Raw genomic sequence first — 20,020 nt, forward strand, 5'->3', positions numbered from 1 at the left:
TCTTGATGCTTTTAATATTGTATCTCTGCCTTTGGCATTTGTCAATCTGAGTGAAATGTGTGTTGGAGCTTTTCTATCTGTGCCTATTTTCACCTGGTCATTTCAGCCCTCTTAGATATTCCTGTAGTCTTCACCTCTGGGAAATTCTTATGTATGATTCCTTTACTGGTTTTCCATTGAACTTGCCTTTTTGTTCTTCAGAGACTCTGATGATTCTTATGTTGTTTCTCTTGACCTCACCCCATAGTTCATAGTTCATAGTTATTTTCCAGAACTTTCTTCTCTCTTGTTGCTTGCTAAAGGTTTCTTATATTTTATCTTGGAGCGCCACAAGCTTTACCTCATCTGCTGTTTTTCTGGTGTTCAGACCTTTTATTGAGTTTTTAAATATCACACTCTTCATTTCTGTCATTTTTTTCCCCTTGATTTTGGATGTGCACTCAAGAGCACATATGAGACCATATGTGTTGCTGGATTGAACCCTGGTGAGCCTCATGCAAAGCAAACACCCTAACCACTATACTTTCTCTGCAATCCCCATTTCTATCATTTATGATTATAGTTCGCTCTCTCTCTCTTTGGCTTATACTGTCTTGTGATTTTCTATCTGTAGTAATGTTTCTTTGAGTTATTAAACTTCCTCAGCATGATGTAACCAAAGTCATTCTCAGAAGTTACAGAGCTGGTTGTTACAGGTTAAGTCTTCCATGTTATTGTGCTTGCTCATTGAACTTGGTGGGCTTTTCCATGTCTTCCCCACTGAGTTTTTTGTGCTCCTGCTGTGCTGGTGGTAAATCTTTATAGTTAGCCTCCCTGGACATCTCTAAGGGATTAGTCTAAGAGTTGCTCTTTCCCTTCTCTGCCTGTCTTCATGCAGTGACAGGGAGTGTAACTGTGAGCTATGTGAGACCTGATGAGTAGAGCTGTCATGCAGTTTAGAAGATGTAGACAGAGGTCACATTATTATGGAGGGGTCAGGTATAGAGACTGTTGGGACATAGACAGTGGGAATAAAATCTGCCTCCAGTTCCAAAAAGGCCTCAGAGATATCAGCTGAGAGGTTAATTTCACCTGGAAGGTTAGGGGTTCAAGCAGGGGTTCTGAAAAACATTCTTATACACCTATTTTTAAGAGTTACTTAAACTACAGAGAAGAAAATTATTCTATAAGAATGATGCTTGTTTTGTTTATTTATATGTTAAGGGAGTCATATGTGGTATCAGAGATTAAACCAGGGTTGGTGGCATGGTTTATAGTGGCAAGGCAAGGGGCTGGAGAGATAGCACAGTGGGTAGGGCATTTGCCTTGCACGCCACCAACTCAGGTTCGGTTTCCAGGATCACATATGGTTCCCTGAGCACCGCCAGGAGTAACTCCTGAGTGCAGAGCCAGGATTAACCCCTGTGCATTGCCAGGTGTGACCCAAAAAGCAAAAAAAAAGTGGCAAGGCAAGTACCTTACCCCTATACTATCTCTTTGGCCCCAATAATGCTCTTTATAAAGTACTTACAAAAATTACCCTCCGTGAATTGGTCCATAAATATTACTTATTTTTAATGTAGGTATATTCATAGACGTAGGTTGGGGTCAGAAGGGAAACTGGGGACATTAGTGGTGGGAAATGTACACTGGTGAAGGGATAGGTTTTGGAGCATCATACGACTGAAACCCAATCATGACCAACTTTGTAGCTGTGTATCTCACTGTTACTGATTAAAAATGATTTTTAAAAAAGAAATTAGAAAAAAATATATGCCTATTCATTTAGAAAGTTTGTTTTGTGTTTGTTAGTACATTTTTATGTATTAGTAACCATAAATAATAAATGACAAAATAAATTAGTTGATAATTTGCCACTTATGAAATACACTGGATTGAAGGCCACTGAGTGAGTCATTTGGTAAACACTGTGATCATATGAATCGAGTTTTTAATTCGTGGGAAATCTATCTATAAAATAATTAAATGTTTGTTAACTCCATGTAGGGTAGACATAAAACAGCCTTAAAGCAGTATTATAGACAGAGAAGACAACTTATATGAAGATTCCCTTCAAACTCATTGTTAATATCACAATGCAAAAGGGTTGTGCGGTTATTATTTATGCTTTAACCATTGGGAAACTTAATTATTTACTCTCAAGTAGTTTTGGTTTTAATTTCTACTTCTATAACATATATAAATAAACTAGAATTTGTTTCATAATTTACTTCACATATACTTTGTAATTTGTCTTATATACTTTGTTATATATAAATTATGAAATAAATCACATATACATATATGAAACAAATCACATAACTGCATAGACATATAATTTTATCCTTCAGAGAATTTCACAAATCTAAAAAATCCTATTTTTTTATTGTATAAAATTTATTTGCAAGAAATATTTTTCTATTAGTTCTCTGAAAAATGATCAGATAAAAAGTAATGTTTATATTACAAATTAAATATGTTAGATAATAAGGCATATCTGGTATAGATATTTTTATTCATTAACAAATTTTATGGCCTCTTGCAGAATGACTTAATTGAGAATGAAAGAATTAGACATGTGGATGGTCATCAAGGTGGACTTTAAGTTTCCTATTAGTTGCAATGTTTAACGGTTTGGGAATTTTTTCTTTTGCCTTGGGGCTGGTGCGATAGTACAGCGGGTAGGGCGTTTGCCTTGCATGTGGTTGACCCGGGTTCAATTCCCAGCATCCCATATGGTCCCCTGAGCACTGCCAGGAGTAATTCCTGAGTGCAGAACCAGGAGTAACACCTGTGTATTGCCGAGTGTGACCCGAAAGGAAAAAAAGTCTTTTGCAGTTACCTTGTAAATTTATAGACATCCCAAATAAAATGCAATTTTGGTTTTACAATAATCAGTTTTGAAATATAACTTTCACAAAAAGTATTTTATTATCTTATAAGAGTACATTAGAGTATAAAATCAATACTCTAGCCACTCAGTAGGGCATTTCATTTTTCTCAATATTTTTGAGAAAAACCTCTACATGCTTCCAATTTAACTTTTGCTGTCTTTCATAAAAGAATCCCACTAGTAAATGAAATACCTTTTGTAAAGCACTAAACCCTGATAGAAAATTAGCAGGATGGCGATATATTGCATTTCCTTTATGTTGAGCAGACCAGTAGGTCTATTAGTAGTGGGTGCCCTTATGACTCAATTAATAGCATTTGTTTTCCCAGGGAAGGATAAGGTAAAGGTAAAGGTAAAGGCCCTCCCGTTGATCGTCGATTTGCTCAAGCGGGCCCAGTAACGTCTCCATTGGAGACTTTGTTGTTACTGTGTCTGGCATATCGAATACTCTCGGTAGCTTGCTGGGCTCTCCGAGAGGGGCGGAGGAATCGAACTCGAGTCGGCCATGTTGGCCGCTTGTAAGGCGAACGCCCTACCCGCTGTGCTATCGCTCCAGGGATGGATGTCTACAATTAAACGTGCATGAATTCTCTGCTACACCAGGGAATATTTGTCAGTCCTCTGCAGTTATCGAACTGTGGTCTATAGTTTCAGTCCTCAACAATTCACCTGATATTCAACAACAACAAAAAAAATCCTTAAGTAACATGTCTATTCATGAGAATAGTCTTGGTAATCTGGTTCCCAAAGGAAGACAATCTTAAAATTGATGGGGAGGGGGATGGAGAGCGAATATAGTGGTTAGATGTTTGTCTGGCAATGCAAATGACCCCAGCTTAATCCCCTGCTTGATTCCCAGCATCACATGATGCTTCTAGAGTACTGCTGGGACTCCTTGAATGCAGAGTCTAGAGTAAGCTCTGAGCACTTTTATGTATGACCCCCCCCCCCAACAGAATGAATTTAAGAGATGAAAATATACTGCTGCTACTATGTGCCTAGAGTATTTATTTGATTTTTTATTAATTTATTGGCAGATTATTGCTGTCACTTTCCAATAGCTGCTTCAGGTAGTAGCCACTGGAGGAATTAAGCTCAATTTGAGTTGTTTAGCTTTTCTATTACTACCTAATAACTAAATACACAATGTAGCAGTTTCAGACAATAAATATCTATTATCTCACTGTTTCCATACATGCATAAGAAATTCAGAAACAGCATCACTGGTCATTAAGGCTCAGGGATGTCCAAGAGGTTTCAATTTGTCCGCTGGGGCTATAGTCGCTGAAAGCTTCACTAGAGCGAGACAATACTCTTTCTTGGTAAAGCTCTCATTTTTGGTTGCTGAATTGTTGACAAGAAGTCCAGTTTGTTTCCACCACACTGAAAGTTCTCAAAATATTGATATTAATAAATTGCTATTTAAATATACATATATAGAGACAATTGTTTCAGACCACATATGGCTATGCTCAGGACTTCCTCCCACCTCTATGCTCATGGATCATTCCTGAGGGTCTCAGAGGAGCTAATGGGGTGACAAGAATTGAATCTGGGATGACTGTGAACAAGGCAAAAAAAAAAAAGCTATGTGCTACACTGTCACTCCTGCCCCTGCAATATATTATTATTTACAGATATATCCCCTATTCCAAATGGAAGATAACTATGTGAATAAATGAATTCCAGGAGGTAAGGCCCTCGGAGCCATCTTGGAGTCCCTGCCACAGACTCTGATAATTCTTTTTTTGTTGCTAATAGAACAGGTGTTGGAGAAAAATCACTTGATATATAATTTAAACGTTCTTTCAACTCCTTTTTCTGTGCCTCTCTGAACAATCCTTTATATCTATATCCCAGTGCGTTCTGTTTGGCCTCTGTTCGTCAGCTTTGGTGTCTTTCTGTCACCGATGGTGGGAGAGAGTGGGGACTTTATTCAGGATTATTGATACCTTGAAGAAAGAGTGAGACACACGAAACAGCAGACAAACAAAGGATTTTTAGAGAGTGGCATTACAATCTGTAAAGCAGAACAGCTGAGCAGTGTCTTAAAGTCCACAGTTCTAATTTGAGGGCCTTTTTTATGTCTTGGATGGTAGTGTAAGGGTGGTATGCTGTGTGACCAGGGATTCTTAGAAAGTCTTAATTGGCATACACAGGTTGTTCTAAGGAACTCCTAGGGACTATTGGCAGTTTCAGTTTCTCTATGTCTGGTCATTGACTACATATATAGTGTGTGTTGCAGCAGTTGTATCAGTTTAGAAGTCACAGACTGACATTTGGTAATTTTTCCATTGCTTTAATTCACTATCAATCATGGCAACATTCCTTCTTTTATTTCTCATGAATTTGACAAACACTTGAGGAAAGAGTATTGATCATGGCTTGTTCACATCTCTAAATATAATCAATTCTGCATACAATTTACTTTGTAGTATCTACTTTTCATAAGAGAAAGTAGTTTTTACTCTTGGTTTCCTGTGATGCATAGTTTGCAGTTTTGTCCTACTAGTGTTCTAATAATGTATATGCAATAAGATGAAACTAATATTATTATTTATAATAAAATATATATTGGGGTTTTGGGGGAAGTAAAGTTTTATTTTGTTTGGAGGCCACATTAGGCAGTGCTCAGGGTGCATTTCTGGCTCTATGCCAAGGGATCACTCCTGGTGGGACTCAGTGACAGTGTTTCTATTAAATAATATTTTAAAATTAATAACAGTATCTTGTGAATTCACCCTAAACAGTAAAAAGATTTTAAGACTCTGAAACATTCCCTCATATATACCAATTCTACTAATTCAGGCCATTTATAAAACTAGTTCTATTTATTGAAAAATATTGCTGTTCCCCTATTTCATTCTATATGATCCTTTTATACATTGTGGAAATACATGATGGGAGAAAATGGATATTTTATATTTTAAGTGTAAGTCAAAATAGTAATGTCATCAACATGAGCAAAGGAGAATTTCATCATATTAAATACCTCATTTGCTATTTATTTTCAAAATTCACAAAGTGCTATTTGAAATTCTACAAATATGATAGAAAGACTTGAATAAAGTTAGTGTGTTGCAGATGCTGGTTTTTTGTTGTTGTTGTTGTTGTTGTTTTGTTTTTTGTTTTTTTTTAACCTAAGGTGAGCTAGAAGGAAAAAAAATACTTAGCTTCGTGACTTTTTCTTTTTTAGTTTTAAATCTGTTTGGGCCAATAAATCTTTTTTCAAATGTCAAATTGGTCAACGCTGAGATGGTAAATGGAAACTAATGACACTCATCAAGTTGACGATGTGAATGATTTATTGAACCCAATCGTTTAGCATTTTCATAAAGTCGATACCAGGGAAAGAAACTGGGCTTTTATTATGGTAAACTGTATTTGTACTGTCAGCATATGGTGATTTATGATGAACCTGTGGCTAGGATTAGGATGTTATAAATGGGGCAAAAATGGAAGGCTCATTAATTTTTTATACCCACAGGTGGAAGACATGCAGTGGGCTAATAGAGAACACACACACCCGGCATCTGTCTGCAGCCTGCCTTGTAAACCTGGGGAGAGGAAGAAAACGGTGAAGGGAGTCCCTTGCTGCTGGCACTGTGAGCGCTGTGAAGGTTACAACTACCAGGTGGACGAGCTTTCCTGTGAGCTCTGCCCTTTGGATCAGAGGCCAAACATCAACCGCACCGGCTGCCAACTTATCCCCATCATCAAACTGGAGTGGCACTCGCCCTGGGCTGTGGTGCCTGTGTTCATTGCAATATTGGGAATCATAGCCACCACGTTTGTGATCATGACCTTTGTCCGCTACAATGACACCCCCATCGTGAGGGCATCCGGACGTGAACTTAGTTACGTGCTCCTCACGGGGATCTTTCTCTGTTACTCAATCACCTTTTTAATGATCGCAGCACCGGATACCATCATATGCTCCTTCCGACGAATCTTCCTGGGACTTGGCATGTGTTTCAGCTACGCAGCCCTTCTCACCAAAACAAACCGAATCCACCGAATATTTGAGCAGGGAAAGAAATCGGTCACAGCCCCCAAGTTTATTAGCCCGGCATCCCAGCTGGTGATAACCTTCAGCCTCATTTCCGTCCAGCTCCTGGGTGTGTGTGTCTGGTTTGTGGTGGATCCTCCCCACATCATCATTGACTATGGAGAGCAGCGTACCCTAGACCCAGAGAAAGCCAGGGGGGTGCTCAAGTGTGACATTTCTGATCTCTCCCTCATCTGTTCACTGGGGTACAGTATTCTCTTGATGGTCACTTGTACTGTTTATGCCATTAAAACAAGAGGTGTCCCAGAGACTTTCAATGAAGCCAAGCCTATTGGATTTACCATGTACACCACCTGCATCATTTGGTTAGCTTTCATTCCCATCTTTTTTGGTACAGCCCAGTCTGCAGAAAAGGTAAGTGACAAGAAATCTTGTAGCTAAAACTAGTTCTGCATTTATTTTCTTCTTTTGGACATTTTCTTATCTTGTTTGGGGGGTTGGGGGTTTTCTTATATTCTTTCCAGATATGCTTATCTATGTTATTCTGATTTACAAGTATACGGACATATTTCTTCTGAAGATCTCTTTGCTTTAAATATGTGTTGACTATGGTTGATTTTCATGAGAATACATTTGAATGTATCTTCTTTGGCAAGGTTAAAGATTGACAGAGCTCACAACAATTTCTGGGTCTCTCTTCCCAGATGGGTTATCTAGTGGCATTGCTATTCTTTTCCAAATGTTAATTAAAAGAGGGCAGGCAAAAGGGCAGAAATGATTCATCAAGGTGAGCTGTCCCCAAAATACCCACAATGCATGACAGATGCCTATCATTCTGGTTCAAATGTGACTCTGGAAAAAACTTATTTCTTAATGATTATGATGGTCTTATATACAAAAGCAGAATATACAGTAAAAAGACAACTGAAAGAAAGAAACAAAAATAATTTAGTTCAATCAGACCCAACCTAGTGTTTCTCTTGAACTCCAAATCTTATCACTTTTCCATATATAGAGGGTGATGGTGAGAGATTAAGGAAGAAAGCAAAGGACTTTTATATAAAGCCATTGGTAATTTTAGAAGGTTAAGATTAGCATAATTTTACCATTTTTCCTTTGCTACCAATCTCTATTTAGCCTCATGCATATAAAATCCTGTAATAGAGAATATATGCAGAAGGAAGTATGCTGCAAATGGGACATATCTGGTTATATGGTTATGTATATAGAAAAACAATAGGTACTGGTGAACAAGTAATTCCAAGGTTTGGGTAATATAATGGAAAGACAGAGTTTACAAAATATTAAGACACATGCTCTCTATTAGATAGCCCTTCAGTTTTTTAATGTATTTGATGAAGGATCTCCTATCAATGAAATAGTAACACAATAAATGAAACATTCTAGGGGCAATCACATTCCTTAGGCATAGCCAATACAAGGGAGTTCCTCCATGACTCCAAAATTTCCAAGTAACTCAGAGATAAATACATTCAACACAAGGTGCAGAGAACTTTTACTGTGACCATTCATCCTTTACTAGATCAATTTAGCCTATAATCAATGTTTGGACACACACAAAAATCTGATTTAGCGAACTTGCTATTGAATGTCTCAAACTTGCAATGGGTTTTCAGAGTGTTTTGAATGACTGGAAGTCTTCAAATAATTTTTATCAGACTAAACATATGGCATCAAAATATCCCAAGAAAGTTTATTCTAAACATAATAATCTAAACATAATTCTAAACATGATAATTAGAATAAATTTTATTGACATATACATGGGGGAGTTTAGAAGTTGGGGGGAGCTTATTTGGACCAGAGGTCACCTATGGAGAGTAGTGAAGTGTCTTGGGCACTTTGGAAGTGATCAGAGCTATAACTTTGTATATCAAGACCATAAACATTAGCAGTATTGTAGACATGTTACCTAAGTCATAATAAAATTTTATCAAAATAGTAAAAAAGAAAGACAAACCTAAGCAAATAAAAAAAGCTCCAAATATATAAAATTGACTTAGGAAATAATGTGTGAGTTGGAAAATAAATGTCTCATTGTCTGTGCGATCTGTTCTGATATGGTGTGTTAGAACAATCTGGGCACACAAAAAAATGGTTTCAAAGTTTGTAAATGTCTACCCTCTATGAATTATTAATAACATTCACTTCAGTGTTATTTGTATTTGAACCAGGACTGACTTTTGAAATACATTGTTTCATCCGGAGAGGGCTATATGTAGTTTATTCTGCTTTCTTGTATTTTACCAAACAAAGTCTCTTGAGCAATAACATCAAACTTTCTTTTATTTTTCTTTGACTTGCTTTACATTTTATAAATTAGAGACAATCTTTACTTTTCACACAGCAATTACCAAGGGTATGGAGGGGAGTAGCAAGTACAAATGCCAGTAAGAATGTTTTTGCTATTAAGTTAGTTTTTGACACTTCATGTTTGGGAACAAATAAAACTTTGGTCCTAATCAAGATATTGGATATCATCACAGTCATTAAACATATATTCTACTAAGATTTTGATTACGATCACGATCACGACCATCCTGTTGTTCGTCAATTGCCTCGAGCAGGCCCCAGTAACGTCTCCTTCATCCTAGCCCTGAGATTTTTTTAAAAAGTGCCACATTCAAGGCTCTTTCAGGGTTAGGAGAATGAGACCCATCATTGTTACTGGTGTTTGGCATATTGGGTATGCCACGGGGAGTTTGCCAGACTTTGCCGTGTGTGCAGGTTACATTTGGCAGCCTGCCAGTTTGTCCAAAGTAGGAATGAGATAATAAGATGTCGGGAGCTGGGTTTATAGTCTCTGAGTCTTGGCTGTTGATGGGATTACATGGCGCCAGGGGGCCAGTTGGTGGGTGTGACCCCTGCCTACTGAAATTTGGAGGATCTGGGTAGAGGAATTCAGCCCCGATCTGAGCAGGCTTGGAGATCTCAGTCCCGGGACCCGCATGCCTTTGTCCTTCTGCCAGTACCTTCATGTGTGTGGAGAGAAGGGGAGCGGGTTGAGTTTCCCTCCCCCACCCCGACCAGGGCTCCGGCATCTGAAGACCTCCAGAACCAGCCACCACCATGCTGAGACCACTCTCCACACGCATGAAGATTTTTATGGTAACCAAAAAAAAAACAACAGTCTCCCAGAACAAGAATTCTGTGAAGGTCCAACTCCCATATGGAAAGATGAGATGGTAGATGAAGATAGTTTCAAGATGAAATGGACATATACATATGGAACTTAAGTATAAGTATGGAACATAAGTATGGAACTTACAAAGCTACCATTCATCTAGATATGTGGAGTTTATGTACATACTAATGGGAGTGATTAGATTCAGGCATATATAGATATACTGAAAGTGGCTGTACAAAATTTCTTTTTCTTTCTTTCTTTCCATTTTTTATTTTTCTTGTTGCTGTTGTTTTGGGACCACAACAGGTAGTGCTCAGAAATTTCTTTTGGCCAAGCTCAGAATGATTTGGTGTGCCAGAGATCAGGGCAAGAGTCTTATTAACTGTAGTATCTCGTTAGCCCCTCCTTTTATTCCCTTAGCTTTGTGAAATAAAAGTAAAAAAATGAATCTTATAAGACAAATTATAAAATATGTTAATTGGGATGAATGTTATATTCATTATGTGACTGAATATGACAAGAGTGAAGGAATCAATTTTGAAAAATACCAAATTGGGAAATTTTAAAATATTGTAAACACCTCAAATTATTTATCTTATAATTTGCTGAGTTGAGACCAACTCCACATTAATATCCATTATTTTGTAAGTAGCTAAGATTTTGCTAAGGAGACACTTTATATAATACAGTCATGTGTCATCCTAACTTTTCACAATAAAATTTGCAATCTACTGTCAAAAAAGGTTTTATTATTCAAAACAGCACTTAAAAGGCTCAAGAATGTTTGCTTTTTCACACTGTTAAAATTACTGACATGGATATTAGAACTGAACAAAACTTTTGTAAAAGAATATTTCAAATAACTTGTATTGACTTTGGGGGATGAAAGAGCTGGTCTGTCCTCCATTATCATTGATAAATGCTCAGCCAGTTAGCCCCATGATATCAACTTGAAGTCTCTGCAACTGTTAGGCAGTCATACATCCATTAATTCAGCAGATCCTTATTGAGTAGTGTCCAGCATTGTGCTAATTATTGAGCCTATGTCAATCTGCTTCCTGAGCTTCCTTTGTAGAGCTCAGTTTGGCTCTCATCCGAAGCCTGCCTGAAGCCAAGGGGGCTAGGCTCAAGGGCAGGAGAACAGGCTCAAGGACAAAGGAAGATGTCAAGAACCAGATCTGAGATGAGAAAGCAGGGAACTCTGCATCCTATAACTATGTTATCAGTGATGTAGAATTTATACCATGGAAGAAAAGATAACATTAAAATAAAATTTCTTCCAGCATGCATTTAATTGTGCTTCTTAAAATAAGGTCTACAGAAGAAAACTCATTTAAACCCTTGGGGCGCTCTAGAATTACAAGGGAAGTAGAATTAAAGGTAAGATTAGTTGAATAAGTTAGACAGATGTTTTGGAAACCCTCTGAGTAAAGTTGGATTATAAAAGGACATTTGCAGCATTTAGAAAGACAGATAGCTCTCTGAAGTTTGACTTTATTCAGTGATAAAACTCCATTTAATTTGCCCATGTTCTTTTTATTTTTCTCCAGGTTTTGAAATTAAAGATGAATCATGGTTTTTTAAAATTTTCTCAATAGGTTCTAATGACAGCATTTATTAGCTTTCCATCTACTCTTGCATTCTACTAAATTACTCTGTGATTTCATGTTTCCTTTTATAAAAAAGTAATTTGAAAGAAAGGTGGACACTTCAGGGACATAGACAAGGACCAACATGAACTCATAATTGTATCAAAAAGACAAAATAATTAAAATATGATGACTGTAATAGGGGAAAGATCCTCAGGGATGGTTAAGGACTGTTAGAGTGGCAGAAAACTCTTCTGTACATGTTTTGCCATCTCTAATTGGACTCATATAATCAAGATAATCAGACAAGAATTATAACGCTGCCAGCCTCTTAGGAGGACCAACAACAGCACTTAAAGGAAACAAACACTCACAAAATAGAGAAGAAAAGAAAACTAAAATCTGAAAGTTTCATATGTCCTAAACCTTTCTTCATTCATTTGCTAGATGCACAGCTAGATAATGCAGCATCTAGCTGATAGCTAATCAGAATCCTGGCAGCAATCTTAGACTGCTTCTTTTCTTAATTCACTGCCCTTTCTTCCTCCTCTCACTTTCAAATGCCATTCTTTATTATATACAAATATACATGCATGCATATTTATAAATATGCACATATATATATATACACAAATAGCACTGTAGCATAGTCGTCCTGCTGTTCATCGATTTGCTCAAGTGGGCAGCAGTAACGTCTCCATTCATCCCTGTTGCATGCTAGTGTAGCCCAAAGATGTCTGCTCACTCCAGGAACATGAAGTGAGACTTGTTGTTACTGTTTTTGGCATATTGAATATGCCATGGGTAGCTTGCCAGGCTTTGCCGTGTGGGCAGGATACTCTTGGTAGCTTGCTGGGCTTTCTGAGAGGGACAGAGGAATCGAACCCGGCTCGGCCGCATGTAAGGCAAATGCCCTACCCACTGTGCTATTGTTTCAGCCCCATATGAATAAATATGTCTCTTAACATAGAAATATTCATATGGCACGTTATCAAAAATTACATATTCAATAACTGAATGGAGTGCCTTGCACAATGATGATATAATTTTATATTTGCAATATAGTTGATATAATTGAATCATTATAATATAACATAATTGTAATTGCACTTTAATGTGAACAACAGTGTATTTACTTATGATCTAAATTAGACTAAGTCATCATAATTTGTGTGAAATTTTTATTGTGCTTCCCATTAAAATACATTTTTAGTGAAAAAATTCTTATTTAAACACTGGGACCAAAAATTTATTTTCTATATGTAATCATTATAACTTATTCTGGAAACACAATTGTGAAATATTTGAAAAATAAGACTAAAGAAATGGTTATAGTTGTCCTTTATTCTATGTAAACTATACGAATGAAAGAAGAATAAATGTGAGTGTCCAGATACTATTGCTTTGCCATTTCTCTCTAATTCTTTTTTATATCATCCTATTGCAGGACAGAGGAGTGTAGAGGTAGAGAGGTATCTAGTGGAATTATGAAGCACAGAAGCTCCAGAATGAGAAGATACAGGGCTCAGGTCATGACTCTGCTAAACTAACTGGGACAATATGTGCAAGTGTCTATCTGTCTGTGGATAACAAGAACTCTCCAAGAGAATGCAAACTCACTTATAAAATCTGTGAGGCTGGAACTTGTGTCCACCCCAGTTATCAGATCTGAGCAGATTTGAGTTACAGCCATCTACGGAAGGGCAGAAAGATATCCAGTGGGAGTTTTGCTGAGAGTTTCCTAAGTCAGAGAACACATCTAGCACTTAATGGGTTGTGAGATGTTAGTTATTATTACCATTAGGCTGTATTTCACAAGGACAAAGACCTTATTTGTTTATTCTTTCTCATTACCATCATTTCAGCATCTAGATAAATTTGGACCTGGGATAGACTTTCAGTTGTCAAGGTCATTGCCATCATTTCTCCAGCCATCTAGACCCTTTTTGTGCAGTATATCACCCAAGGGTGAGATCAGATAGATAAAAAAAAAAAAGTGAAAAGACCATATCTGTAAGATTAGGAGAAAGAGTAGAATTAATGTAGAATTAGCTTTAGCTATTTAAGCAGGGGGGGGGGGGGAGAATGGGAAGAAATCAAAGTCAGCAGAAAGCAGTCACTGAAATATTTATATTAATTTTTCAATTCATTAACTTTATTCAGTGTGAAGAGTTTTTCTGGAAATAGAGATAAAATGTCTGCTTTCAGGGATAGCCCAGATGAAGAAAGAGAAAACTTGGGGTAAGAGTGTTGATACAGCATGGAAAATAATGAAAGAAATATTCAGGCTACATCGGACTAGAGATAGTTCTCCAACTAATATACCTATGTCTTCACTCCCCTAGAAAGGAAGCAAGCAAAAGGATTCTCAGTATTTAATGTGTGTGTTTGTAAGCGTGGATTATAAACTGTTTCCTTCTCCTGTCAGCTTTGAGTCATTTATTTATTTTTTTTCTTTTTGGGTCACACCTGGCGATGCACAGGGGTTACTCCTGGCTCTGCACTCAGGAGTTACTCCTGACAGTTCTCAGGGGACCATATGGGATGCTGGGAATCGAACCTCAGTTGGCCATGTGCAAGGCAAATGCCTTACCCACTGTGCTATCGCTCCAGTCCCCTTTGAATTATTTAAAGCTAGTCCTTCTGAAGACTTCCTGATGCTCCAGTTTAATTGTGGTAGATTATATCTGGGGATGATCATAGCAAACTGTGGTCATCAACTCTGGGAGGATGAAATTAATTTTGGAAAGGTAAGAGACAAAACATGGCAACAGAAATCTGCTTATATTTGTATGTACTCAGCTAAAGTGATGTGCTTGTGAATTTACAGAAGACAATAAGAAAATCATGAGTTTAGGGTGCAATGGAGGCAAACCTATTAAGTAGCTCTCCTAGTTGTCACAGCCAGACTTATTATTTTTATTTTCCAGTTGTACTATGTATTACTGCTGCAGAAAATTATCACTTGACACATTTAGGGCAATTCTTAAGGGAAATCTAGATCTTATTTGACAGAACAAAGAAATATTTACTGATAAACCTTGCTTAGTTTTCACAGTTCTATTGTGGGGTCTCTGAAAAAGCTGTAGACCTAGGGCTACTTAATTTAACATTTTGATTTCAGTTAAATTGTAATATTTGCACATTCATTTATTTTCACAGTAAAATAGTGTTTGCTAAGGGTTTGAATTTTCAATGCTCAAATTACGATAACTTAATCAACTAGACAATTAGATAGACAGCCTGGGAACTTAGTCCTAGGCTAACACATCTCATCAAAACGGTTTTTGCTTTTATAATATGATTGAAAATGTGAGAATACTAGATTTGATTAAGACTACAATGTGAGTATTTTCAGAGTCTTGGTGACCATGATTCTGCTTCCAAATGTTTAGAACACCATACAAATAGGGTTGTTGTTTTTTTTCTTAAATAGAGCTTCAATGGTGGTGCAAATTGTTGGTAGTAGAGAATACAATGACTAATTTGCTAATGTAACTTTAAATTGCATTTTCCATGGTGCAGTAAGTACTTTTTCCTCATGGCACATACAGGGTGCCAGAAAAAGCAGATTGCAAGCAAACTGTTCCTTTTGGCCATAACCATATATGTATTTTTCATATTGGGAAATTAAAAATGAAATGCTTAAACATAGTTTCACATGGTGTAGCATTGCACACTGCAATAAATATATTTACGGTGTCTTTATATAAAGCATATCAAGATATTTAGCCCAATATTACTATAAATTCTATACTTAAAAATAATGCAAAGCATATTTATCTGCTTTATTGAAAGAAATATTTTAAATGAGACTATCTGGTTTATGGTTTAAGATACGGGGTGGGAGAAGGGATTGAGAAATTGAGAAAAATTAGACACCATTATATTTTCGAGTCAATATTAAGAAAAACTATTTAGAAAATCATGAAAAATAAAAGTTGAATGGATTCAATTTATAAAGATATTAGAAAAGAAACTTCAAACCCAAGAGACATAAATAGTTTCTCCTCTGGGAATTCTAAATAATTTCTAAACTTTAAGTCACTATAAATACCATATGAAAACATTGCAGTGACCATCAGGAAAATTATTTTAAAGCTGCATTTCGGAATAGCTAATCCTGTCAGGCCCTTTAGTTATCCTCGTAGTTCTTGCTTACATGAAAAGAGAATATACATATAATTGAATTTCAACAGAAAAACGTGGGCATGTGGGGACGAGAGCATTTCCCCCAATGTAGTCCTATCTCTCCTCTTACAGCACATTTGTAGTTGTAGTTTTGGTCATAGTCCCAATCATCATCCTAATCTCCATTGTCCTTGTCTAGTCTTCATACTCCTTAGAGCATAATTATATAGAAATTATGAGGGGTGGGGGTTCACATAGTTGCGGTTGAACATTGTTATAACAACCAACAGAGGAAAAGACACTCCTTCAAGGGAAGTTTTAGGAGATTAATTCTAGGACAACATCTCATCTGAAGGTTCAGCATTTTGATTACTAGGAGATCCACTCAAGGTTGGGATTCCATCAAGGGTGTATTGCTTTCTATTTTCCTAAGCTAGTAACCCACTTAACCAATCATAGTAAATTTACTTCTTTTATTATTTCTACTTATTTTGTATTAACATAGTAAGATATTGATTAAGCTGAACGGTTGGCTCTTCCTGGGGACATCTTGCTATATATCCCAGACTATAGTCCTCAGAGCAGGTTAGTCTTTCCTAATCCCAGCAGGGTCCTAATTCAGTTACTTCATTTTGGGTCATGACAGAGTTTGTTCCATGACCATATTCGTAATTTATTATACTTATGGCACTTAGCATGTCCCCTCTTGAAGCCAGGGTAGCTTACCGCTTGCCTGGGTCCATCCATTCCCTTTGTTGGGACCCTCCTTTTAGGGATTTTAGGAAGTGAAGGCAACTGAGGCTTAAGTCAAGTAAACACAATGGTTGCCTAGGAATAAAGATTATTTGGAGTCAATTATCTCCCAGATTATAAAGCGTAGCATCAACTCTCTTCCTCTGTCTATATGAAAAGCACATTGCTAAATAAACCATGCAAATGATATAAAGGAAAGAGAAAAAGCAATATAGGATTATTAGTCTTTGATGGGCTGGAGTGATAGCCAGCGAGTAAGGTGTTTGCCTTGCACGCGGCCGACATGGCTGACCCAAGTTTGATTCCTCTGCCCCTCTTGGAGAGCCTTGCAAGCTACCAAGAGTATCTCGCCTGGAAGCACGGCAAAGCCTGGCAAACTCCCCATGACGTATTTGATATGCCAAACACAGTAACAACAAGTCCCACAGTGGAAACGTTACTGGGCCCACTCAAGCAAATCAATGAACAACAGGAGAATAGTGCCTAAATGCTAGTCCTTGATTGAATTGGGTGTGCCTCAGGGACACTGTTGTGGAAGTAGCTCAATAAACCTAAGATCCCTGCAGGAGGAGTGAAAACAACCCAATGTTATCCAACACACATACACACACACATACACATATTCATATATATGCATATGCATATAGAGAGATATATAAATTACACAACTGTATTTTAAATAATTGGAATTATCTTATGGTAGATTTATGCTTCAACAGAGAAAATAAGGTCTAAAGAGAGAAACAGCAGATTTTGAACTGATTTTATTTCAGACAGATAATGAGAAATGAAGCTCTTATATAGTATTGAAAATTGATAAAGCAGAAACTCTTAAAATCCATTTTTCTAGGAATAGCCCCTCACTCTTCCTTCTTGCTTATGTCCATGAATCTTCAAGAACCACCAGTCAGGTTGAACAATCACTAACTTGCTTACTGCAGTCTGCAGAGCTCTTTCCCAGGCAGGAAAACAGACCCAACTCACAGTCGCTACCAAGCAAAATGATATATACCTTCCAGTCATAAGTATATATTGATAACGAAAGATATGAGTGTAACTAAAGGTACACTAAACTATTGATGGCATAACTTTAAAAAAGACAAAAATATAATCCAGGAAAACAAAATGAAGTAATTCAGAGAATTTTTAGGAAGTAAAATTCCAAGGTTAAAGAGATAACATAGCAGATAGGGTCTTGACTTGCATCTGAGTAACCTGAGTTTGATCCCCGGCACCACATATGGTCCCCAGAGTCCAGCCATGAGTGAACCCTGACCACCAAGGCAGGAGTAAGCCTGAACACTGTTGGATGTGCACACCGCCCCAAAAATAAAAAGAGTAGAATTGTAATTAGCATTTGAAGAGAGAGTTAAGAGAGGATTGAATCTGTGCATACACATGTAAAGTTGCTATAGAAAAAGACAAAGTTGAAAAAAATAGTCCTGGAGGCTTAAATTTATGGATATAATATTTCATAAGGCAGATGGTTTTAAACATAGAGTAGCAACTGTAAAAGGCCAAAGTGTATATCTGAAAGGTTAATAAAAAATAGAATCAAAAGGAAAATGAAAAAGATTTAAGAAAAACAGAAAACATGAGAAAAGGGTTAGAGAGATAGTACAGTGGGCAGGGTGCTTGCCTTGCTTGTAACTTTGCAGGTTTGACAACAACCCTGAACCCCTGTGGTCCAGTGACCACCACTAGGAATGTTCCCTAAGTACAGAGTCAAAAGTAAGAAGTGAACACTGATGGGTAAGGCACAAAAACCAGAAAAGGAATTAAAAGAAAGTGTGAGGAAAAGTTAGAACACCAGTGAGCACAGATGCATGATCAAGATATTTGAAAATAAGAAACACACTGAAGTTGAAGAAATGAAATTATTTTAAAAATGCAAAAGAATATTTCACATACTGAAGAAAAGCAATTCTTAAATGAGTAAGACTTCCTATCATAGTAAAATTTCACATATAGAAAATTCTAAGAGATATTAGAATGGAAAAATTCTACTAAAAAAAAGAAAATCAGGCCTCATATGTCTCTATATTATAGAAGACAATGAACAAAACTCTCTGAAAGAAAAGCATTTTAAACTTAAATTTGTATATGTGGCAAAACTATCATTATGAGGCTAAAAATGTCTGACTCAGAATATTAAATTCCTGCATATTTTATGTACAAATTACTGTAGATTAGTTCGATGATGTAAAATAGCATATCTTATATGATATGAATGACAATTAAGTTGCTTCTGAAGGAGGGCAAAACATTTAATAAAAATTATAAAAAGATATATATGAGTTTAGTGTTTAATTATCCTTTAAAAAGAAATTTAATGCGGAATTTTAATAATTTTGTCCATTCTTTATCTGAGTGTCGAGTTATAATACTTAAATGAATATGGGGGAGTAAGATTTTGTGGTCATAAAGTAACAATTGCTTTAGGCATTTGTCATACATTATTAGAAGAATTTAAGAAGCAAACAAAAATATTAATTTGTCTGTCAGTGTCACTGTCCTCCCATTGTTCATCGATTTGCTCGAGCGGGCCTGTTAACATTGTGAGATTTGTTCCTGTGTTTGGTATATCGAATACGTCTTGGGTAGCTTGCCAGGCTTTGCCTTGCAGGCGAGATACTCTCAGTAGCTTGCCGGGCTCTCCGAGAGGGGCGGAGGAATCAAACTTAGGTTGGCTGTGTCAACCGTATGCAAGGCAAATGCCCTACCCACTGTGCAATCGCTCTAAAAGTTAATGTAGATATTATAAACTGTGTTAAGTTAAAAACATCAAATTAATTTTTAAAATTGGGTAGTTTCAGCAAAGGAGCAGCAAAGAAGGGAATTGTGTAGACTCATTAATTTACCATTTTACTGAATAGGCAACAGATACAATCTAAAATTGATAGTGAGATATAAGTACATTATTTAAACAATAGCAAACACTAAACAGAAATGCCTATCAAACATTCTATAGAATATCATGGGGGTATGAATAATGGAGGGTTTTAATATCAATACATATACTTAGATTTCACTTCTCTTAATAAATACATCATAGCAATAGAAATCACTGCACATAGAAAATTTTTAGTAAAAGTTTCCAAAATAACTTTTTTAAGACAAAAGGAATATTAACACCCCTATATCCTATATCATAACGTTGCATTAGAAAATTTTTGTATATAGTATGTATTTTACAAAAATATTTTTATGTAAATTCACTTACAAATAAAAGTTTAAGTGACTCAATGTGTCATCAAAAATAAGTTATTGATTTCTCTTCTTTAGGAAATTTCTAAGATACTTTTAAACTATAATATAGTCATACTTTAAGGATAACCAGACCACTTTATACTCATACTTTAAGGATGACCAGACCAGAGCAATAGCATAGCTCGTAGGGGATTTGTCTTGCACAAGGCTGACTCTGGTTTGATTCCTCCATCCCTCTCAGAGAACCCTGCAAACTACCGAGAGTATCCCACCTGCACGGCAAAGCCTGGCAAGCTACCTGTGACGTA

General features: G+C 36.6%; 1 protein-coding gene across 4 annotated transcripts in view; it reads left to right on the forward strand.

Moving 5' to 3' along the window:
- Nucleotides 1-20,020, forward strand: part of GRM8 (glutamate metabotropic receptor 8) — a 944,681-nt gene that overhangs the window by 831,840 nt on the left and 92,821 nt on the right. For all 4 annotated transcript variants that reach the window (XM_056118374.1, XM_056118373.1, XM_056118372.1 and 1 more), the window contains exon 9: nt 6,360-7,295. In XM_056118374.1, the coding sequence (XP_055974349.1) occupies nt 6,360-7,295 (936 nt within the window). The remainder of the gene's footprint in view (nt 1-6,359; nt 7,296-20,020) is intronic.

Source organism: Sorex fumeus, unplaced genomic scaffold (genome assembly GCF_029834395.1).
Source record: "Sorex fumeus unplaced genomic scaffold, SorFum_2.1 ptg000037l, whole genome shotgun sequence".
Lineage (NCBI taxonomy): Eukaryota > Metazoa > Chordata > Mammalia > Eulipotyphla > Soricidae > Sorex > Sorex fumeus.